Here is a 24,109-nt window from a genome sequence, read left to right on the forward strand (position 1 = left end):
ATTGGGGAAGGAGCCCCCCACCACCTTTTCTGAGCCATCAGAGATCTTCAGCCTCCTCATCTAAGGCTCCTTTCAATTCTGGGAACTCAAGGGAAAATCCCCCAATAAACCCTCCAACAAGCTTCAGACAGACTCCTTCCATTAATTAGCAAGAGTCTTAACAAAGGTAACATTTCAAAAATAACTACATTTATTATTTTATCCCATTTGTTTCAAAAGGTTTTGTACAGAATGACACATTTTGTTGCACAAAACTTTTGAGATATCTGGTTTAAAAGCCTGTAAATTATGAAGAAATACAAGGTTACATTTAGTAGATACTTTAAGGTCAGCACCAAAAGAAACTGAGCTTTTAACAGGAAAGGACCCCACATGTGATATCACAATTTCACTAAATTACTTTTCCTCTTAATTCTTAATCTTACACCCTCACAGACATGAGGCAATTATTTCCAGAAGCAAATCAGAGCACTGTGATATTTAACCATGTATTATAAATACATTACATTACCCAATATACTACATTTAGACTCTACGTGTATTTAGGAAAATTCAGAAAATATAAAAATGGACTGAGAAATCAATATTCTTCACAGATTTTCCATACAAATTTAATCTGAATCATCACTACTGAAGTACGAGCTGTCACAATACTCAGCAGTGTAAAGGAATTTATGAATGATGGGGTTCATCTTTGGCATCCAGTGTCGGGGAACCAGATAGGTAGAAAGGTTGAATAAATCCACAAACACCTTGTACCTGTCACTGGGAAAACATACGTGTAGATCGTTAGACTGGTTGACATGAAATATTTAAAATTTTCTCCCCCAAAACTATTTTCTAGGGTCCTTTATCATAGTACTCAAAAATTACTTATTTCCTGTTTTGCATACCGGATATAGTATGTGTAGTTAGCTATGGAGCCTTAAGACTGTTCAGGCTGAATCAGTGTCCAAAGTTCAGGGTCGTAACACAGTATTATGTCTTTGGCTGATCCAGAGAGGTATGATGCGGATTCAAACCTAGAATCCCTGTCGTGCTATCTGCATAGAGTGTTATCATTCCTACTTTTAAAGGATTGTGTGCAAAGTCATAAATTCAAAGCTTACAGAGTCTGTGATAGCTCACTGGAAAACACTACCCAACCACCAAGTAGCTGGCAATACCACTGAAGGCGTTGGTACACTGAGAGCCATCTTGGTCCATTCAAGTATCCATGCATGATTTCAACATTACCATATCTTCTGCGTTTGTGCCTGTCAGAGGGCTGTTTGGACTGCTGCAGTTTTATAGAGGACAAACTTTTGCCTTGAAGTCAAGTAAATCTAGGTTGCAATCCCGATTCTAGTCATGGACACGGGATTCAAAATTCCATAGGTAAATAAAAACGATTTCTAGTTCTATAAATAAATGCTACAGTCCTTTCCTCTGGCCGGGACTTTGCATCGATGACATGGGACAAGGAAACGGCAAAAATGGTGTTGGATTAATTATTCCCACCACTCTGCCAGTGTGTGTTTGTTCTCTCTCAGTGCTGGAAATGAAGTCCAGTGCCTCAGGCTAGACAAGCATAGAAGTGGTAAAACTGTGAACCTGTGCATTTTCTAAACCAGCCAATCCGGCCCGAGTGTGGAGGAAAGTGATGTACACTCAGGAGTCTGGATGCTGCATGGCAGCACCAACCTAGCGGGCTGATTCCTGTTTCCATGGAGCCAGGGCTTCTCGATTCCACATGGTTTTTCGGCTTTACCTATGATGCTATGAATACTAAACAAAATGAAATACAAAATGCTCAAACATTTAACATTTAAGCATGTTTCATGCCACCCTGACCCTGCTCATCCTAGGATCACGAAGATCAGAGTCCAGAACGGGGTATTTTACCCAACGGAAGGAGCAGCATCTGAGCACCTAACTCCAAAGGAGTGCAGTGGGGTGCAGGCAGGAGGGTCAGAGGCCCTCCCCAGCAATGTGCGGCGACGCCCCAGGGCAGGGGTCCACCTCACCTCACGGTTGAGCGCAGGTATTGGTACCCGGAGGAGCCGCCAGTCCCCGCCTTGCTGCCCAGCATCCGGTGCACCAAACACACATGGTTATCTAGGCAAACACAGGCATTTAGTCCACAGTGTCTGTGGGCTGTGAGTCTCACAGTGCCCTAAAATCATGGAGCAGGGCTGGGGATTTAGCTCAGTGGTGCCGCCACCTGTCTCACAAGCTCAAGGTCCTGAGTTCGATCCCCAGGGTTGGTCATGGCCTCTGAGAACGCGCTGGCGACTAAGGCCAAACGGGGTAAAAACGCCAGCTTGCCTGGGGCCCACAGCTGCGGCTCCTGTGTCCCTGTGCTCAGCCCGCCAGCGTGGCCCTCACGAGTCCTTTGCAGGGCCCTCCCTCCATTAAAAGAATAGAATGTATGTTTTACAACTGCCCTGACATAATTAATGTTGGGCGTGTTGCTCTTGTAAGCCATGTTAAGACACTCCCTTTGTTCTGAGGCTCATTTTTCCTTCTGGTTTTGAAAATGAATTAAAGCATTCTCTTGAGCCCCCAAAGCAGCGGAGTAAAAGAAAGGGTTGGGGGGCTGGGGCGGGCGCGGCGCTTACATCTCCACTTGGATACGAGCACGTCCACTTCCATAAGAGAAGTCAGCAGCTGGAAAGGGACCTGGAAGCGAGGCTCTTCCCTAAAGAAGAGGAAACGCTCAGGAAGAAGCCGGCCATTCCAGCAAATCCAGGGGATGCGAAGAGCCCGGGCTGTAAGCATCTCCTTCGCCGCTCAGGAGCCCTGGCATCTCTGCAGTTGTTCTACTTCTTCTTCCCCAAAGTGAGAATAGGACTTGCTAATATTTGTGTGAAGTCTAGAAAATTATAACACATAAAACAGCCAGCCGGAGTCGCACTTGAGATGGACTCCTAACAGGAGGAGGACACGCACTGCCTGGCCTTTCCTCACTGACGCAAGGGAAGCTGAAAGCAAACGCACCCAGACACACAAGCAAAGGCTACTTTTCATTTGCTCTTGTATGTTTGTTTTCCTTTTTCATGGAATCCTCCAACTGTCTCAGTCCAGTTTTTTCCTTAGGACACCCGAGCTTGAAAGACCTACACTTATTTCGAGCTTAAGAAAAGAACTAAGGATTTTGTTCTCTGGCACTCTGGAAAAAAAAAAATTTAAGAATGTTTTCTTTAAAAATTAAAGAAATGCAAGGACATAAACATCTTATGAGCATTGGTGTTTGGCCAGTTTGAGAAGCCAGTGTGAGAACCTGTTTAGTCACGATTCAGAATCTGTAAGGAGGGACTTCACATACATGAAGTAGGAGAGAGAGTATTTAAGGGACACCAGATATTTCAGACAGTAAGGCAACTGTAAGCAGAACAAAAGTTTAGGAGATGTTCATCTTCACTTTGTAAATGAGAAATTATTCCAAACATGGCTTAATGACAGAAGACATTTCAGGACTGAGTTTCTGAAAAAAATGAACTTTGGTCTTTTAGGACACTTAATGGAACATGATACTTGCTGTAATTTAGTTTCTAAAAAAAAGCATATTGAATATGTTCATGAGTTTATAACTTGCTTCAGAGATAGTTACATTTTTGTTATTTAAAAGTAAAAATAACTGTTTTTGAAATTTTCTCTAGAAACTGTTACCATATTAAAGTAGGATTTCAATTTAAAAGCTTTATGCTATCGGTAGCCACCCGGTTCTCACCTGTAGAAATGTATCATCAGGGCTCCCTGCAGCGCTCTGTAGGATAGTCGCCTTTCCCCTGCGAAGTACGAAGCAAGTTGCAACCTCAGAGCTGACCCGGAGCGCGGTGTTAATCTGGCACTATTGCGCTACATAATTACAGGTTTTATGCACTTTTGAAAAACAATTTCAGTTTTAATTTACATTTTTTATTTCTTGGCATGAATTTGGAAATCTTCATTCAAAACATTATTTGAATATCGAATTCTAAAAGCTAAACAGAGGATATACATTTTTAAATTCTCAAAACCTATCAGTCATCTTACATTAGGGAAATTTGATATAAAAATGTTTAACATCCTGATAAATATCAATTTCCAACTAAAATAGTTTGATGAATTGCTTTTCAAAAATTGAAGAAGATGCTTTCCAAACTACACTTGAAAGTAGTTTTGTCTAATTCACTTAAAATTCATTTTCTTGGTTTTTTAAGGGGCACAAAACCTATATAAAATCACACCTGTCCTGTACTAAAAGGCTTTTATCCTTACTGCAGGAATGAAGATTTGCCATTCTTTTAGTCTTTCAGGAAACTGAGGCTAAAAACTTTTAAGCTTAAACAAATTAACACTAATTTCAGATATTGCTACACCTCATACTTATGTTATAAAAATTAAGTGTGACTAACACTTCGCTTAAGTAGCCTCTATCTGAGAAGACTTTGAGGTGCTATACAATTAAAAAGTCCAAATCAAAGTAAGCAGAATAGACTCAAACAGATACAGAAAACAGTTGACTAATGAAGTCACTGATCATAAGGGTCAATCAGTTTTAAGAAATCATAGTTCAACATTGTGTCAAAAATTGAGACAAAAGTCTGAGCAGATACTTTTCCTGGTCTGCGTGGGAAACTGCCCAGTCACCCCGACTCGGGGGTAGTTCCTTCGTTCCTTCTTTCACCTCAGTTTCAGCAGACATCTGTCCAGTTTTGATTAGTTGTTCTCACTTCTGTCCCGGTTAAGCTGTGAGGCACTTGTAAAACATCTCAAATCTACCTGGGCACACCTCATGTTGAGCACATACTATGAAAATGTTTGCTAGTGTTTTTGTAACACACTGAACACAAAAACCTATTACCATAGGAGACAACACTGACCCTCTTCTTGCTTCTCTAAGTAGGACAGCAACTTTCATTCTATTTGCCCCCAACTGAGGTTTGGCAGGCTTATAAAACTATATTTCGATCTCATGCTCATTTAGTCTCAGGAAACAATCCTTAGAGTGAAAATATCTACCTTTACTAAGGAGATGGTCATGACGCTTCTCATCAAATAAGGACAGCAACACCTCTTTGTGTTTCTGAAATTCAGCCATCTCTTCCTCTTTTTCTTCAGACTCCTCTTTAGACTGTAGGAAAAACATGGGATACAGTCGCAAATGAGAATGGATTCCTGTTTAAAACACTTTGCTTAAACAGCCTGTCGGGTTGTGGAAAGGGCATACTTGGAAAATTTAATAAACCAATATTACAATGGAAATTCCTTTTAATGAACTAGGGGCTTACATACACACAAACACACTCACACTCACACACACAATACACACACAGGTTCTATCTTTTTAAAATGTAAGTAGTGTGATATGTGCAAAGAGTTCCTTGCAAGTATTTTGAGAGATGGACCAAGATATTATAATTAGAGATAACAACAAGTCATCAAGAATAATCTAATATTAAGCAGCAATTTTTAACAAAGGTTTAAGTAAATTCTGCCTAGGAAAAGTAAGAATTCTTGGGAAAAGTATTTTCTGTATTTAATACTGCACTCCATCTATATGATTTCTTACATATGTGTTACATCTGCATTCACTCGACAGCCATTGCCTGGTTGAAAGCAGCTCTTACGTTCCCCTCACCTTTGCCGTTCTGAGAAATCAATGGAAGTGGAGCGCGAATTATTAACCCAATTATGTTCAGTTCCTCAGGACATGTGGCATGGAAAAAGCCTGCATGCTTATTATTGCCAATTAATGATTCATGTTTACAATGAAAGCTCATGCGAAGGTGACGGTGTTAAAACTATGAGGAAAATCTGCACCCCAACTACCTGGTGCAAGGAAGGCATCATCAAACCATCACCAAAGCATGGCACTGCTGTACAAGTCCTGCTGCACAGGAGGGCGTGCACCACAGACGGTGTAGGTGGTAGGGAGGTCAGCGGAGACATGGAGTGGGTCCGTGGAAGATACAAAAGGCATTAGAGGCCTGCTGCTCCCAACGATAAAGAGCTATCAGAAGATTGTAAGCAAAAGGGAGAGATGACCAGATCTGCATTTTGAAAGATGACTCCAACTAGAATGAACTACTATGGAGAATGAACTCCTATGGAGCCTTCTGGGGGCAGGCAGGACAGGCTGGAGACTTATTCCTGAAGAACAGGTGAAAAACAGGGACAAGGGACATGTGAGGGATGGAGAGAGGAGAAGGTCTGAGGGAGGAGACAGGCTGGATGTGGCGAATGATCAAAGACATTGTCAACTCTTAGGTCAGGAGTACTCAGAGGTGAAAGACTGGAGCAGGTGGAAGGCTTAGGGGACAGAAGCTTCCTTCACCCTGAAAAGACCACGTCAGTATGATAGTGGAGGAAAGGGAATATTATCTAAGTTTGGTTTCACTGGTCAGTTGTTAAGAAGACTAAGAGGAAATAATAAGTAGAGCATTACATATAGGTATGGAAATCCAAGAGACAGGCAAGCTAGAGGTACTTGTTGGATAATTATTGGCAAATAATTCAATATTGATCAAATTAGACAGTCCAGAGACAGAACAGCATGTGCAGGGGAATGTCTTTCACACTCTTCATTTGTTGGTCTGAGAGAAAATTGTGAGCAACTAAAGGAAGTAGAGAAGCAAGAGCTAGAGAATTTATATGCAGCTATGGTGATGCATCCTAAACTCAAGGGAAAGAATGTTTGGGTAATACTCAGTAGCCATTAGTATTGAGTGCTGCAGAGAAGCCAAATAAAGTTAAGAGTAAATGTGAGACTTGGATTTGCAAATGTGTTGTCATTTGTGAAGGGTGAGGGAAGGAGGCTAATAAGCCTAACTATTGTCTAGCGTAGTTACAAGCACCAGTGTAATCTGAAGCGCACCATGATCCTGTTGGGTAGATATCCTTTCTATCTGTTCTGTCAATGGGAAAAATGAAGCAAGGAGAGGTTATTGGTTTGTTATCACAAAGTTACACTGCGGAGATGGAATTCCAGTCCAGCCAGGGGGACTTCAAAGTTCACCTTTTCTATCCTACCCGATACAGCCCAGAAAGATAGAGAATTTAAACAATTCACTGAGAAATTTACTCATGGATGATGAAGGACTTATGATTTGAGGAAAATGAGAATTAACAGTATTTTTTAAGCAAACTCAAATTGACAAAATCTATGGTTAATAAATGGCACCCAGCAGATAAACAAGAACAAAAGAAAAATAATATGGTTAAATATATTTAGTTGGAAGCCCCTTAGTTTCTTATTTGTGCATACAATTGGTTATAATGTGGAATTTTTCAAGAGACATAAAAAATTCTAATATGTTCAGTTATTTACAACAAACAGAAATCTTCCCTGTGACAAATCTTAATTTAGAAATGATTTTTATTACACATGAAGAAAACTGAATTATTTAATAAGAGGATACATGAATGAAAAGAATATGAGAAAAAAAGAACAGTAGGCAATGTTTTTAAAAAATCCACAGTACTTCTGTAGCAGTTTTATATTAACTCATGGCATCAGAAATACCTGAATCTTTATGAATTCCTCTTCTAGTCCTTTGGTGACATTTTTTTCCAACTTTCCCCAGAAGTTAAATCCATGTGGTTCTAAACCAGGCGTTCTTTCTAGCCAGGCCTAAAGTACATATTATTTTTGGGTGAATATGTGGCAAGTTTTTAAACATATAAAATATACTATACCTAACATTCATAAATGTGAAACCAGAAATCTTCATACTATTGAAAAACATATTTCAACTTTATTTGTATTTTTCCTTGCCTTCCATTTCTCATTTATGAAATACCAATTCACATGTTTAATTTTTCCAAATCTTTAAAATAATTCCCATTAATAATGTTTATCTCTTATTTCTTAAATAAATTTCTGATAACAGAAGTCCCAATTTTCTTCTAGAAATCTATGAACATTTATCAACTTTGTTTCAATAATATCTTACTGTGTATTCTCAAACTATTTTGTTTTAGGCACAGATAGAACTGTGACTTGCATAAGATATGATCTCTTTTAATCTCAGAAGCATTGTCCACTTACCAACTTTAAACTTAGCTACCCATGTGATTTTTAAGAGTCTCTAAGACCTTGGAATCTAAAAATAAAAATAAATTTATGTACATCTATGAGTTTTCTTTTACCCTATTATTAGTTTTGAACTTAGTTCTGTGATTTTTTTCTTTCCGTGTTTATGTCATTATAGGATAATATGTAGAATACAATAACATAAATCCACATTTAAAACACCCTGAAATTTAGAGAGCTCTGTATAATTTATTAAAACTTTAATTTATAAAGGAAGATTTTTCCGAAGTAAATCAAGACAATACAAATCTTATTTAATAACTTACCTACAAAAATTCAAATTAATAATCTTGGGGGGGGATTTGGATATGAAGGAAAAAATTCTTAGTAATTTAATTTTTAAAAATCAGCCACACTAGTTGAAAACCCTGGTAATTAGATATTGCTTAGTTGGGATGTTTAAAGGAATTGTTTTAATGACATGAGATTATTCAATATCAACTTATAATTGATCGTATTTTTTTAGTTTCCCAATATACTCTGTTTTAATGAGTTGAATTTACGAGTTAGTGTTTTGTAAATGTTTCCATGCCTTTTATACAACCCAATATTTTATTCTGTTTTGTTTTGTTTTTCCGGGATCCAGTATCGAACTCGGGTCCCTGTGCCAATCCCCGGCGGGCCCGCCATTGATAAGTCTGAAAATTCTGCCCTAGTGGAAGCTCCGGCGCCCGGCCGCGCACCTGCACCAGCTGCAGCAACGTCTCCTCCTGCTCGGACCTCAGCAGCAGCTCATTGTCCTCCCCGCAGAAGTTGTCTCGGTAATGCCTTCTGTTGTAGGGCACTCGCATCCGCTGAGGCACACCTATCTTGTTTTCTAATAGTCGGAACTGTAAGCTCTGGAAGCCCGATGCTGGAATTAAGTACTCTCTTTGAGAATAAGGACGGGAAGAGAAGAACAGAAAAGAGAAGAGATGAGTTGACCCTGGGTATCATGGTGGTGGTTTCTTCTTCGTCCTAACGTCCATTCGCACACGCGTGAGTCGCACAGTGAATGCATTTGTCCTGGGGCCTGGGGCCTTATGTACTCGCCCGCCTTCATCCTCTTCGCTCTCCCTTCCCTTCTGCCCCTCCTGTCTCACCACATCCCGGACCCTTCCCATCTCCTCAAAGTCTAGCTCTGTTTATCACCATCTTCTTCTACTTTGCTCTGTAAATTGTTTACACTTCGGGTGTCTCCTGCAAGAGCAGCTAAGCACTGTTCAACCTTCTGTGTCTGACTGATTCCACGCAGCACCAGGGTCTCAGAGGACGCCCATTTCCCCTCAGATCACTTGAATCTAGGCCTCTTTACAGAGGAGCAGCGCACGGTTTCCTCCCTCGTTGGTACATTACCCAAAACTGCCGTGTATGACCACCTAAATTGGAACCTGTGATTTGGCCTCTGTTAAAATAGGGAAAATGACCTAGTTAAACATCACAGTTGCTGTCAGTCAATTTGAAACTGGGCAGTGTGTACAGTTGTGAAGTTTCTCATATATTTCATATGTATACTCCGCACTTTAGTATATAATATGTATCTTACACAAATTTCATAAGTGTATATTAAATACATACTATATACACATGTGGTGTGTACCATTGTATATATGCAAGTGTTCATATGCTAGGTTTTTTCTTAAGATAAAGACACAGAGCTTCACAGTGCTAAAAGATTGTTCACAAAGTATTTAATCCCTGCCGCAAAGGTCATTCTTGCATACTTTCTTTCATCTTACTGTCTGAAATTATTGTGAGCATCCATGAAATGACACAAGTACAGTGAATGAGATGCTGCCTCGTATAAAAAAGCCAATTAAAAAAAAAACAGGATTCCCTCGACACTCTTAGATTTGTGTAATGTCTTTCATCTAACTGATGCTGAAACATTAATTTTATAATCCACCACAAAAATTCAACTATATTTCTTTTTGTCGTCTAACATGTTGGGACATTGCCTGTTACACCATGTCATACACTCTGTGTTACTTTCTTCAAAAAGTTTCTTCTGTCTTTTTGTTAAGAAGAGTATGCTTTTTAAAAAGAGTGTGTGTGTCCTGGATGGCTTGGTAATTTAAAATTAAAATCAATGGCTCCAGATATCAGCTGCACTGACACTTTTGGTCAGCACACTTCTTTAGGTGTCACTTCTGTTTCTTTTGTTTTGTTTTAATTTTTAAGTAACTACGTATGCCATTGCTATTTAGGCACATTTTTGGGTAAAATCCATTTTGGAGAAAAGCAGGGTGTACAGTAATGAACAAAAACTATTTGGCCGCATTATTTTTCTTTGTAGAAATGATAATGTGTTTTTTGATAACTTCTCAAATGTTTTGTGGCTGAAGACCCCAAATTAGCAGGGCACGGTAGGGCACACCTGGAAGCCCGAAGCAATAGGATCACAAGTTTGAGCTCAGCCTGGGCAATTTAATGACTTACTGAGGTCTTGTCTCAAAAATACAAAATAGGACCAGAGCTGCAATACAGCTCACCATGAAGGCCCTGGGCTCAGTACCCGGTGCTGGGGTGGGTGGGGAGCCCTTAGCCTGGGTCCAGAAGCAGTGTCAGTGGAGCAGACTGCCGCTGCCAGGGCCTAGCTCTAACACCACGCTGTGTACCTGAAGTCGTTGAAGTCCAAGGCCGTCATGGTTTCCAGGACAGAAAACTGCTGCACCAGGAGTTTGAGGATGACCCCCACCCGCTGCATGCGCGCCACCACCTTGAGCATGTTCCGCTCATCCCGGACCTGAGGTTAAGGATGAGACACAGACAGGTGAGACCAAGCTAGGGAAAATCTGCTTTTCTCTGACAGCCACAGCAGCCAGGGGCAGCAAGGGCTTCTGTCCACAGGAAGAGAGAGGGCTGGGGTCCGTGTGGCTTCACACCAGCATCCTTGGAGCCAGGAACAAAGGACAGAGCTCCAGGCTGTCTCCAGGGCCCTGGAAGAGGAGGCAAGCTGGGGCCTGGCCCAGTGCCCGTGGGACCTGCACAGCCACCTGAGGCCACGCCTCTCCTGGGTCCTGTGTCCTTCCCTTCCTACTTCCCTCTTCCTCTTATTTCGACTTTTTCCTTCTTCCTCCTCCTCTTCCTTTCTCACTTTATTATGGCTCCTCTCTTTGTAGAAGTCACATGCATTAAAAATAGCATTCTGTTGCCCATTAATTAAAGGGTGCCAGGTAGCTTCACACTCTACTCCGATTCATAGCATTGTTTGTTTCAAAGAAAAATATTTTGAGTTCTACACAAAGGACTCGAAAATGATATTTGAAAAGAAAAACTTTAAATCAATGGAACTGAGAAAATATCATGAAGCTATCTACCTAGAAAGTGGGGTTTTTTTTATGGTTTGGTTTTGTTTTGATTTTTAAACAAGGCATAGTGGTTCACACCCATAATCATAGCACTCTGGAGGCTGAGACAGGAGGATTGTCTTGGAGTTGGAGACGAGCCTGGGCTACATAGTGAGTTCAAGTTTGCCTGAACTCAAAGGAGACTTGTCTCAAAAAAAAAAAAAAGAATGTGGGTTTTTTTCAAATAATTAGTCATTTTAATATTTGGTGTTATATTTTTCAAATTAATATTTTCTTGAGCTTCCAAACATATGTAAAAAGAATTCTATGGCAAGATAACTTACATGACCATTCTGAAAGATCTCTCGAACAGAATCTAGTTCCCAGAGAATTTGCTTAAACCAGAGTTCATAAGCTGTAATCAGAAAACATTTGTCAGTGAAAGTTACAGGAGCTCTGACCATAGTTACATGAAAGACACATTTAACGTATTCCAAAATAAATAAAATTGGAACTTTAAAACTCATAAAGGAAGTCTAGACTCATCCACTTGACAAGTAAGCATTCGTGTTAAAGTCAGAAGAGGCTCCATCTGTTGAATGCATTGATGGGTCAGGCACATTACGTGTGTGCTGTATGTTCACTATTATTGCACTGAACAATCTCAGCAAACCCTACTGATCAAGCTGACGCCAAGCAGAAGTGGCAGAGCCGGCGTGAGGCAGACGCGTGATCGACTCAGTTGGTCCATCTGAGCGGAGTTGACTGCAGCGCAGTCCCTCTTTGCTGCCTGGAGTGGACTCATCTGTACACCGGTTCAGAGCGAACCACCTGCACCTGGGGGCTAGCGATTCTGTATCTTAAACTTACAGTAGCACGACAGGCCTTGCTCTCTTAAGCTAAAAACACTCCCCAGAAATAGAAAATTTGGCCAAAACACATTTTAGAAAAGCTTTTTTCCCAGTACTAGACTTTTAATGAAATTGCATACAACTTCAATAAACTTGAATCATGCCTCTCGTGAAAGTCGTTTTCTAACTTTCCAAGTTGAGAAATAGTATCATCTATGCTTGCAGACTCTTAGGGAAATTCCAAGAGATGGAGTGAAGGGTAAAGCTGGACACGACTAGCAGCAAAGGAACATACAGATGACTTCCAATTACAAAAGCCCAGGAGATTTCCTAAGAGACTACACCTGACAACAAAATATTCTCAAGCCTTTCTAACAAAGGCAATCCCTGGCTCTCCCACCAGATGAAAGATGAGTGAGGACAGGGTGGCCTCCTCTGGAAGGCAGGTTCCCGGGGACTGGTGGCTCTCTGACCCTGTGCAACTTACCTTGATGAGTGATGATAAAAAGATGCTCATCGTGGATTTTATTTCCTTTTACTTCACTTTGGAGTTCTTGTGCACTCAAAATCTTTTCCAGCTTTAAGTGACAAATAGACTGATTTCAACATTGCAAAGCTCGAGTGTTTCAGTCAACTTTAATAAAAGAATAAAATCCTGGAAAATGTTCCCCAACACTCCAAATTTCCAGAAACCTTTCTATTTTATTTTATACAGTGAATGACTCTCATCATAAAGAGTAAGTTAAATTTATGATTTTTTTATTTTTCTCAGAAAAAAAAAACATTGTAAGGGAGGATCCTGTCACAAGTCCTGCGACACTCTGAAATGTCATTTCCTTACAATTTCATGAAATGAGAATGATGATGGCAGCTTGCCTAAACTGTCTGTAGTTCTGTCCTCCTACATCCATTTGTTCCTATTCAGAGCCTGTTCTAATGAGATCTTAACATTCCTCCTCAGTTCATCCTTAGAAACCTGTCCATGGATGCATCAAAGGCAATAACCATTTTGTTTCTTTACAAATAAAAAGGAGGCAAACACACTTAAGAACAAATTTAGCCCAGGCCGGGGCTGTAGCTCAGTGATGCCACCGCCTGCCTCACAAGCGCAAGGTCCCAAGTTCGATCCCCAGTACCAAACAACAACAACAACAACAACCAGAAAAATAAACTAAGCCCAAAGTAACCTCCACATAATTCATCTATTGGTGACTTTTATCTAAAAAGTCACATATCCTTTCAACCTTATGGTCAGAGATTTAAAACAGAACATTTTCTGAGATGCATTGGCAGTGACCTAGGCTGGGGGTTGTTGGCCGTGTCTTATTTATCCACGTTGTGTAATGTCTGCCTTTTATCTGCACCGTTCTGCCCCCACTCCAGATTCTCTGCTTTTGCTTAATTTTGATTTTTCTCAGTGCGAGTTTGCAGTGCAAAATGCTTACACTCATCATGGGGAGTTGGTCCGTATATGGAAGACATTTCAATTCTTTTTTCATCCTGCCCCGCTTCATCTGCTATTACTGTACTTCTACCAGTGAGGTCACTTTTCACCTACAAGTCTCCAGAGTTATTCTGATAAAAGTAGAAGAAACCGGGATGCATAGAGATAGGACCGAGAACTTCTGACTGGAGGGGAGGGAGGGAGTTCTAGTGCGGGCTGTGTCGCTTACGTGCAGGTACTTCCCGTAGACGAGTCCTCCTCTGCTGGCTTTGTTCACACCGGTTTGTGATTCATCTTCTCTGCTGTCTTCTACAGACAGATTTTTACAAGCATATCTACAGTTTTAATAAATGAAAAGACAGAACTTGAAAAGACACAGTTACCAAATAATACGAATGATTCAAATCCTGTCAGCAATTCTGTTTGGGCTGTTAAGGAGCAAGGAAAGAAGGCAGAGTTTTCAGTGCCCTCTACAATCAGAAGTAAGACTGTTTCTACTTGGAACTTTTAAAAGCCCAACTCCACTTACAACAAAAGTACTCACCCAGAGTTGCTTTCTAGAAATGGACATCCACTCATGGCCACAGCGTTGTGAACATGCGGAGGTGACACTGGCAGGTGCTGCTGGCCGCCCCAGCTGCCTCACGGCGGTCCTTTATGTGCCTTGCAGGCTGTGCCTGCCAATCGGCACCCTTCTTGTGCTCTCAACAGGCTTCTCCTTTCACCTGGCACAGAGCTGAACCCCTGTGTGGATTCCAAAGTGGATTTTTGTTAGGTGCAATTTGTTTGCTGGAAGAGTGAGTGCCCTGCCAAACGGAGTCGCCCAACCTGCCAAGTTCTTCTTTCACTTACACAGACATGCAAGCCGATCAATAGAAGCCACGCTAAAACTACATCTCAGTATGCGAACGCTTGACATTCTGGCATCCTGCTACATGTCGAGAAGACAAGCTTCTACGAGAGCGTGTACTTTCTCAGATTCGAATATTCTCACAAGTCCTAACTCCAACACTGAACTCAAATATCCCTGTGGAAGAAATTCACTGTAAGGCAGAGGTGGCCCATGCTGAAAGCCACTGCCATCCCACCATCAGCGTCCTCCTCCTACTCCCCGCCAGCACCAAGCAGCAGGTGAGCTCCCATTGCTGTGCTGGAATTCTGGTGGACAGGGCTCCCGGCCCCTGCTTACCTGTGCACATCAGAAACACCATGTAGGCATCAGCTGCATGGCACCACACCACCGACAGCTCAAGCACTACAGCCACGAGCTCACAACTGTAAACAAGGCCGGTGATAAAGTACCTCATCCAGAAACATTAGCTTTTGGTTCAACTTCCAAAATTGCTCTGAGGGCTACTGATCCACCACGCTCTCCCCTTCCACCTCTGCCCATGGAGAGGCACTGTGCGTCTCCCCCACCCACGGTGACAGGCTGCGTGGACTGGACCCAAGCCATTCGCAGTCAGAAGCCATATTTCTGGTCTCAGCCCTGCCACTGATGGTGTGGACGGGGAAAACTGATTTAGCTTCTGGGCATATCAACTTCTTCTGCAAGAAGAAATGAGGTTGTTGAAGTTGATTTCGAGTCCTGACCCACAGTAAAATCCTCACTTTGTTTCTGCCTAGTAAGTTATAACATTAAACAATGTAGGATAAAGAACTTCAAACCCTGCATTGTAAGGGAACAATGAAATCATCAGAACCACGCCTGCGCCAGGGACATTTCCTTTGGGTGTTTACAGATGACCCTGGTAATGTTTTAGAAGAAGAAGCCAGCCTGTGAGAGCAGAGCAAGGAAAAGAACGAGTAAAGACTCGTGCTGGGCTAAACGTAGAAAGTGAACAGAAATTTGCACAGGTTACTCTCAGCACTCACAGAGTTTGTTTCCGTAAAGCAACTCATGTAGTCTATTGAATATCTTAGTTGTTTTAAAGACAGGGTCTCACTGTGTAGCCCCAGCTGGCCTCAAACAGAGACTTGCCTCTGGCTGTCGGGCTGGGATGGCGGGCGTGCAGCACCATGACTGGATGTGTGTGTGCTACATCTTCTCACCTAAGCCTGGAAGCTCAGATCTGCTGAAATGCCACAGCCACTCCACACAAATTGTCCCCCTTTCTTACCCAGGAGACATAATCTGCGGCAGCAAGCAGATCACCCAGCCAAGGTGGGAATTATCATGCTTAAAGACATGTCCCAGTGTCCTACTTCTCAGGAGACAATGCTGAAAGAAACCTGAGCCCTTCCTTCTTCAGAGACCTGAGGAGAGCCCCCAGCGACTTGTGTTGTTAGCTTTGAGAGTTTGTCTCCTCCTTGGCTCTCCCTGCCCCGATGTCTGCACTCCTTTTGTGTTTCTTCCTGGGAATATTTCCTACATATATCTTCCCCTCCAGTCCTGATCGCAGGTGTGCTTGGGAGAAGGCCAGAGGAAGATGTACTCATCCCTCCCCTCACAATGTCTAACACTTGTAGGAATCAACCCACTTTTTTCCCAAAAACTTGTCCTTTCACAGCAAAAAGTCTTTATCAGCACAGCAGTAATTCAATAATGTCTAATTGATGTAGGAGTCACCAACAGTTAGTAGTTTTTCATGTTTCATTTCTTTCCCACCTTAGTCACAAGAATGAGCTTTTTCCAATACTTCCTTGATAAATCCAAGGATCAATCATCAACATCGAATGGCTGTGGAATGGTAACAATGGCAGGCTCAAGGAAAAGCAGGAAAGAAAATATTCAGACTCTGACTTCTGGGGAACAGGGGTCCACCTGCTCAAATCAATGCAAGGCCGTTTCATTACAGTTCTTGAAAAATGTGTGTAGACACGAAGAACCTAAGCAGTGTCACAGATAAGGGAATGACAGACCTCTAACAGCAAATGTACTACCAAGAAGCAAGAAACCAGGGCTCTCTCACCCCGATCTGGAAAAGTGGTGTTTGTAAAGAGACTATTACAAATAAATTCTATTTGACCTCATTATTCATTAAAAATGAGCCTTCTTAAAAATTCTATCAAGATTTGAAATATAAGTTGTACTTATTTAGTAGAATGTTTTTAAAAACAAATTACTCTTTGCAAATGAGAAATTCTTAAATTTGTGTGGTATCTACTGTATAAAAGTACTTTGATTTTTAAAAAGATTTTTACTTGCCATCATATTACATAATTTTTTAAAAGTGCTAAGGAGGGCCAGGGATTTAGTTCAGTGGTTTTGCCACCTGTCTTGCAAGTGAAAGGCTCAGAGTTTGATCCCCAGTACCCCCCTCAAAAAACCCTATTATGCACATTCATCACCCACAAACTACATAATACAATATGATGAAAAGATTAGGTATTGTTGACACAATACACATTTGAACCAAATGAAACTGATGCTGATAGGTCAGAATGTTTAACTAGCAGCAAATTTATAATGTACATGTTTTTCTTGCTATTAAAGTCATACTAGATATTAAACATTCAAAATAAGATTAAAGGCAACAGCTGTCAGGAAAATTTGCAAAATGTTCAAGTAGCAATGTCAGTTCTATAAAAAGGAAGAGCGAAGTCTTGTGCTACACTTCTGTCTTTAGGTGGGAGCAATATGGGCATAATTCCCACACATTTTATTAAGAGAGAACCCAAGACTCTGTACTCTTCCTGCAGGCTGTTGAATTTTCAGATTTCATTTTACCCCACTTCCCACACAAGCACCTCACAGCCAATCCAGCTCCTGAGGGCCAAGACCTGGACTCTTCTGAATTCTCTGTGCTTAGAGTGGCTGCCCTGTGGCTCCAACTCCTGAACACTTATTCAGTCTTCACAATGCATTTCAAACAGCTTTCCCCTGGGATGCTGTCCAAGACATCTCCAGGAAGAGCAATTTCTTTCTCCTGGTGAAATGCTAAACTGCGTTCTTATTCAAACTCTTCGCACTCATCACACTGGATTATTGTCATTTGGCGCTGTGCCTGACTTGTTCATGAGGCTGCATCTCCTCCAGACAAGCACTTCTCTTTGAAACTTGTGAACTCCACACTGGTCAGGTAAATATGAAAAGAACAGACATTTATCGACAAAGTCGAACCTCCTGTTTGCGTCGCCCTGTGCTCAGCCAGAGCTAGAGATGAATTCAAATACTTACTAAGGGGAAGACAACTAGCACACTCATAATATTTGGAAGCCTGGGAAGGAGCCAGCATGGAAGCCCATGAAGCAAGTCAGTGGACTTGGTTTTAAAGTTAGGAAGCTTCTAGCACCTATAACATGCTTGTGCTTAAGTCTTTGTACCCAGGAGTGCCAATAGATCTTCAACTTTGCTGAGTCTGTTCTCGGTAAAAGCTCAGCTGTAATTACTCTCCTCTGTGCGATGCAAATTTTCCTGAGTCCAAGATTCAGCTGTTCACTCCCACGCCACTGGCCGGTGTTCATGAAATAATCTGTCCACATGAAGTCAGAAGACTGAATAAAGTGGAGAAGAGAACTGTGCTGAGACCGCTGCATGGGGTCATGGTTCAACACTGCTGGCTACATTTTTCTTTGACTTCCAACGCCGCACCATGGAAGCTGGCAGAGAGCCACTGTTAGGCTTCTCTGAGGTCGTTTCTGTCTCCAACACTGGCTTCCCTGCAGTCCCCTGCTACTAAAACACAGTGCTCATTGTCCTTTCCATCAACCACGCAATCCCATGTTTTTCATTGCTGCACATCTGGGAATACCTTTCATTTCCTTATTCACTGCAGAAATGAATGGTTACAGTAATGATCTGTTCTTTTGACTTTGATTTTAATTTGCTTTCATTACATGAAAAAATCCATAAGAAACAGAAATTTAACAAGCGAAAAGCTTACTCCTGTCTTCAGGAAGTCAGGTTACGTGTGGAAAAATAGCTCCAGTAGCTCCAAATTTACTTCAAGATTTGAGCATATCTAAAGCCTTAAATGGTGAGAAATCTAATGTTAATCTGGTTTTTTTGTTGTTGTTGTTGTTGTTTTTTGGTACTGGGTATCAAACTTGGGACCTTGCACTTGCAAGGCAGGCAGTGGCACCACTGAGCCAAACCCCCAGCCTGCATCTAATGTTAATAGGATAAAATATCAGTAGGGCACCAAAAGATTCCTCTCTGGTGCACAATAACAAATTAAACAAGGAGGAGGTGAAGGGAGGGCAAGGGTAAGGGGAAAAATGAGAATCAACACTTGTCATGTAGAGGTACAAGATCCCAACAATGAATGTAACTGTACTGTATCCCTAAAATGTACCAATAAACTCAATTAAAGCTGAAGAAAAAGCAAATTAAAGTGTTTTATACATACTAATGCTTTTGTTTGTTTGTTTCTAGGTATTTAAGCTACAGCAGAGGTTTCAGAAAATTCCACCATCTCTGGAGAATAATTTAAAATGTGATTCCAAAATATTTTATCAAAATAGGGGCAGGAGTAGACCCAGTGGTAGAGTGCCTTCCTATCATGCAGATGTCTCTGGGTCCCATCCTTAGCAGCCCCCATTAAAATAACAAATATATGCAACTTTAAAAATGTTTATTATATCTGTATCAAAAACACCATTAATGGGCATATTGAACATGATCAGTGCGTTACCAGTAGTGTTTGAGATCCAGGGTCAAAACGATGAGAAGGGGCCACATCTGTACGGCCCTCCCAGGCACACCAGCCGTTCTTTCATCTCCTTGGCAGCTCGCCGGACAATCAAGCAGACCCCTAAGATTGGCCCCCACCGTCAAGGTGAGAGACTGGGTTTTCATAAGGAGAAGTGGGTGTTGGGAGGGTCTGAACCGGAAGTGCATGCGTCTTAGAAGGGCGCCTCCCAGGAAACGCTAGTCCATTGGGAACACCTATGCTATGACTAAAGTTGTGCATCCAAGGTGCAAATGTGTAAGACGTAGGTCTTAGGTTTCCATGAGTGTAGGGTATCAGTGTGTTTTTACCTTCTTGAGAAGGGCATAGCTTTAGCCCTGTGGAGGAAGGGCTGGTTTTTTCTTTACTTGCATCTCCCGCTCTTCTAGTCCTCATTCGTGCATGCTTTATGAATGGCCAGCTCCTACTGGGCAGCAGTGTACATCAAAGAACTGTGGGTGCTGAGAATTTTGACCCTTTTGTCGCTCACAGCTTCTCACCACCCTTACCTAACCTACCAGCAAACCCCGGTCCACTGATTTCCTGCACTCTCCCCATAATGCAGCCACCTTTAGACCTAGACTGTCACGTCCTCTCCCCTCAACACTGCAGCTAGGGATCGATGTAGGCTGGTCACATCACTCCTTCACACTGACCTGCAAGGACTCTCCGTTGTATTTGAAGACGAATCCTTAAAATGTGCTAGAAGCCCAGCAATGCCTAGCTTCCTACGGCCTTTCTGACCTGTCCTTTCTCTCCCTCGCTGCCCTCTCTTCGCTGCTCTTCACAGCTCCTGTGTCTCGGGCTCTAGCTACACAGTTTACCTGGATTTACCTGGAGTGTTGTCCGCCCCTCAGGCAACTCCACACTGCTCCAGTCCCACTTTGGCGAGCGTGCTCGCACCGACGGCCCTCACCGCGCCCAGCCATGGGGACTGCTTCCTAACATCTACTCCTTCTTCCGCAGAAGGCCTCATCTTCTAACACCATAGGCGACTTCTTCATTCATTAAGCTTACCGTGACCTTCCGCAGACAGAAGCCCCGGCAAAATGGATCCGAACCAATCCGTCCCGCAGAGCCGGACCCAGAACCATCTGCGTCCCTGCTTGTGAAATGACGGGACTTATTCCTAGGAATGGAACACTAAACCCAAACCCAGAGCACAAGCCTTTCACGTTGCTCTTGGTGCACTGAAAACACTGCCGGGATTGTGGCTTTCCTGTGACACTGTGCTCCTGAACTATTTCTAGTCGTCACACTGCAATGACCTCACGTATCTTGGCTTCTGCATCCGAGCATTCATTCACCCGACTGTGACTGTCGCTTTTGCTCTGCCACACAGCTGCACGAGGCTCTGTTGAATACATAGGAATGTAAGCCATAGCAGAACAAGGTTAAAACTCTTGCAGGTACCAAAGTTCAAACTTCTTATGACTCCTGAATAAAAGAGTTATCTGACTTCTTTGATAGGATGCTCATTTCTGTCCTCAGGCTGTTGTAATACACAGCTACAACACTGGTGGCCAGAAGTCCAACTTCAAGGTGTCCAGGAATTCAAAACGAAGTGGTACCTGGGGCCACACTCCCTTCAAAGACCCTGAGAAGGAGCCTTCCTGCCTAAAGCGCCCTCTGGCTTCTTGCGGCTCCTTCTGTCTTTAGCACAGACACGAGGCAGCACTAATCCCAGTATCGCCTCCATCGCACACAACCTCCTTTTCCATATGTCTCTGTGTCCATATCGCCTTCTCTTTTTCAGTCTCCTTCATAAGGACACCGGTCATTGGATTCAGAACCCACCGTAAGTCCATGATGATTTCATCTTGAAAGCCTTACCTAATTATATCTACAAAGATCTTATTTCCACGTAAGGTCACACTTTGAGGTGCTGGGAAGACAGATTTGGGAAGATGCTACTTATTCCACTGCGATGCATAAAGTTCATGTGAGAAAAATGTTAAACTCACTCATAGTACATAATGACCCATGATTTGTGACTTCTTAATATTCTACAATTTTATTTTGCCATCTTTGGGTAGGTTTTTTTTTATTCATTTTGCTTTGTTTTTCAAAAGAGGTGCTAAACACACTGCTCCTCACCCTCCATTACAGCAGTCTCTAAAGGTACTGAAAGGACAACAAATCAATATTTTTGTCCTAAATTGGAAAGCAGGTGAACTTCTCTCAAATGTTCTGTTGCACAGAAATAAAAGATCAAATTTCAGAAAACAGACAGGAACATAAAATTGCAGGGAGAATATTTGGAGAAACCCTTTCTAGGTAACCTTGACTTGCAGTGTAATGCACTGCGTGGACACATCATCGGGCCGCCTCCTGGGCCTACAGGTTAAACATTAGTGGAGCCCTTCCCCCTGCCTGGACCAATGGCAGGAGGGTTTTCATCACTCTAGGTGATGCTCCGTGGAGGTGTTTAGACAGGAACTGCCTTCCTCGTGGCTTGGCTGTAGCTAAGTGACAAACAAAAGCCTCCCACAGACTGAGCCAATAGCAAATGGTGGCAGAGAGCACTCATGAGGACGCCTCAGCAGATTCCTACAAGCTTCTTGTTTGCAAGAATTAAGCACAGTGGCTGGGCATGGGCTTTTTGAGTGTGCAAATAGTATAAGTCCTTGGCACTTTTAACAAGTATTTGTTAATAATGATATCACACTTCTATAATGTCTCCTTTGAACAGTACTCGTGTACAATATAAGAAGATTTGCTTCCTATATGTAAAGATCTAGGGATGAGTATTTTGTTCAATCAGTATATATAAATAAAAAACAGAAAAACTCTGATTGAATAATAAGTGAAACATCTTGTGAGACATAATCATTTAACAAAATGAAATAGAGAAAAAGAAAAGAAGAGAATCACTACTTTTCTGATCCAAGAAGTTGAGAAATGTAGTTTCTAGCACAGCTGACAGAAAGGTATTATTTCTCATATATAATTGTTAGTGTTTTACAAAGAACATCCAGAAGTTGTTACATCTACATTGTTACCTTAGCTTTCTCTCCATAACCACTCAAATAATTAAGAGCTAAAATGATCATGAGCCCTCATAGCTTTTTCTACACCTCTGCATGTTGGAGCTTTACATTGGCTATTAGAATCCAAGGTATTATAAGTTTACATCCTGAAAATGTCGATGTTTTTCATCTTCAGCATATTTTAATTGCTTCCTTTTAGGAGCTAATGTGGGACATGAGGGATCATTGAGCACAGCAACCTTACTTTAATGAGTCCTTCCAGGAAATGTGCCCAGTAACCACCAGAACAGGTTATAGTACATAAGGTTACAAAACAACCCATGAGTCCATGAACTCTTTTTAATCTTTTCTTACTATTGCCTCCTCCTCATTATATTATAGGATGGTGGTGTTTGCTTGGAAAGTTGGTGCATCTGTGAAATGCACCCCAGTCACTTTCAACCACGGGAACACCCCACCCCACCGATCCCCTTCCCAGTCTCCAACCTCCAAAGTCTTCCAAAGCTTGGATCCTGGATTCCTGACATTTCTCCTTATTTAAAATTTATTTATGATCTTTGATAAAAGGCCCAAAACCTATGCTGGAGAAAAGAGCTTTTAGAATAAATGATGCTGGGGAAAATGAGCCCTTCTCCACTATTGGTGGGAGTACAGACTGGTACAACCACTGTGGAAATCAGTGTGGAGATTCCTCAGAAAACTAGAGGTCGAACATTAGACCCAGCTCTCCCCCTTCTCGTTATCTTTTGAAAAGAATTAAAAGCATCATGCCACAATGATATACGCACACCCTTCTTCACAGCAGCACAGTTTGAAATAGCTAAAACTTGGAAACATTCAAATGCCCAACAACTGATGAATGGATTAAGATGTGGGTATTAGTCAGCCATAAAGATGAACTTGAAGCATGTATAGCTAAATGGATGCACATGCTCTTAAAGGAAATAACTCAGACAACGCATAAATATCAGATTGTTTCTCTGGTCTGAGAAACTGAAGGTTTAAAAAAGGACAAAAGTGTATAATAGAAAATGTAAAATAGGAAGAATAAGTTCAAATGGGAAGAGGCACTAGGGAGGAGGAAAGGAAAAAAGGAAAACAGGGAAAAATGAGAAGTAAAAGAAAAAATAAAAACTTAGCTTTTGTAAATGAAGAGAGGAAGAAGGGCTGAAAGGAGGAGAGGGGAATGGTTTGGAAAAAATAAGAGTTAAGATATATCAGGTACAATTTCCATGCAATGAATGCGATCATCATGTATATTTAAATTGTAGGAGTAAACTTAATTACAATTTTTTACAAAGAAAAGAAAAACTAGATCCCTATTTTTTATCCTGTATGAAAATCAAATTGAAATGGACTAAAGACCTAGATATGAACCAGAAGCATAACACTGCTGGAAGGAAAACACAGGCAGACACTTCCTGAATTCCAGTCCAAAAGGACAGAAAACAACATCAAGAATTAACAAATGAGACCACATCAAATTAATAATCTTCTCCATGACAAAGTAAATGATTAACAGAGTAAAGAGATAACCCCCTTGATGGCAGAATTCTTGCTAGTTACTCTTCTGCTAGGGGACTACTATCTTTCATATGTAAAGAACTCAAAAAATAACTCTCTCCAAAACAAACAACCCACTAAAAAAGTGGGCAAAAGAATTGTATAGACACTTTTTAAACCCTTTTAAAAGGAAAAAGGAAGAACAGAAGGTATAAAAGAATGACAGAAACTCAAAATTACTTTGTGAACTACATAGTAAGTACTTATTTGGATAAGATTGATATGCTAGAATCATGGCATGAAAGACTAGGACCAGTGTACCTTGGCTTAGTACCATTGCTTTACAAGGTTTTATATGCACTCTGGCCTATCAGTCTGGTT

The 24,109-nt window shown here is 41.6% G+C and overlaps 2 protein-coding genes across 7 annotated transcripts in view; one reads left to right on the forward strand and one right to left on the reverse strand.

The window, feature by feature from the left end:
• Nucleotides 1–350: 350 nt before the first annotated feature.
• Tdo2 (tryptophan 2,3-dioxygenase) lies at nucleotides 351–14,367 on the reverse strand. 2 transcript variants are annotated; one of them, XM_033759850.1, is made up of 12 exons: nucleotides 14,168–14,367; nucleotides 13,853–13,958; nucleotides 12,667–12,757; nucleotides 11,673–11,743; nucleotides 10,657–10,784; nucleotides 8,743–8,929; nucleotides 7,490–7,597; nucleotides 4,987–5,098; nucleotides 3,713–3,770; nucleotides 2,601–2,680; nucleotides 2,007–2,097; nucleotides 351–765 (listed from the first exon to the last, which is right to left on the reverse strand). In XM_033759850.1, exons 1-12 carry the CDS (start codon nucleotides 14,200–14,202, stop codon nucleotides 612–614), a joined length of 1,221 nt encoding a protein of 406 aa, XP_033615741.1. In that variant the 5' UTR covers nucleotides 14,203–14,367; the 3' UTR covers nucleotides 351–611. The 2 variants fall into 2 exon arrangements, with proteins under 2 accessions (XP_033615741.1, XP_033615742.1); XM_033759851.1 differs by lacking the exon at nucleotides 14,168–14,367 and adding an exon at nucleotides 13,625–13,754 and having other exon boundaries at nucleotides 13,853–13,939.
• A 9,452-nt stretch (nucleotides 14,368–23,819) lies between these two features.
• The window catches only part of Asic5 (acid sensing ion channel subunit family member 5), a 34,184-nt gene continuing 33,894 nt past the window's right edge, over nucleotides 23,820–24,109 (forward strand). For all 5 annotated transcript variants that reach the window (XM_010627973.1, XM_010627970.1, XM_019207996.1 and 2 more), the window contains exon 1: nucleotides 23,820–23,983. The gene's annotated coding sequence lies outside the window, so the exon portion shown is untranslated. The remainder of the gene's footprint in view (nucleotides 23,984–24,109) is intronic.

The sequence above is a fragment of the Fukomys damarensis genome, unplaced genomic scaffold (genome assembly GCF_012274545.1).
Source record: "Fukomys damarensis isolate Sample0158 unplaced genomic scaffold, DMR_v1.0_HiC HiC_scaffold_38, whole genome shotgun sequence".
Lineage (NCBI taxonomy): Eukaryota > Metazoa > Chordata > Mammalia > Rodentia > Bathyergidae > Fukomys > Fukomys damarensis.

What these genes read in the sequence shown, in the direction of transcription:
- Tdo2 (XM_033759850.1), bottom strand. Translation starts at nt 14,202, where the DNA reads ATGAGTGGATGTCCATTTCTAGAAAGCAACTCTGG. An exon ending in TCTACGGGAAGTACCTGCAC is followed by an intron (nt 12,758 to 13,852) that starts GTAAGCGACACA and finishes TGTCACTTAAAG; the next exon opens with CTGGAAAAGATTTTGAGTGC. An exon ending in AGATCTTTCAGAATGGTCAT is followed by an intron (nt 10,785 to 11,672) that starts GTAAGTTATCTT and finishes CCTTAACCTCAG; the next exon opens with GTCCGGGATGAGCGGAACAT.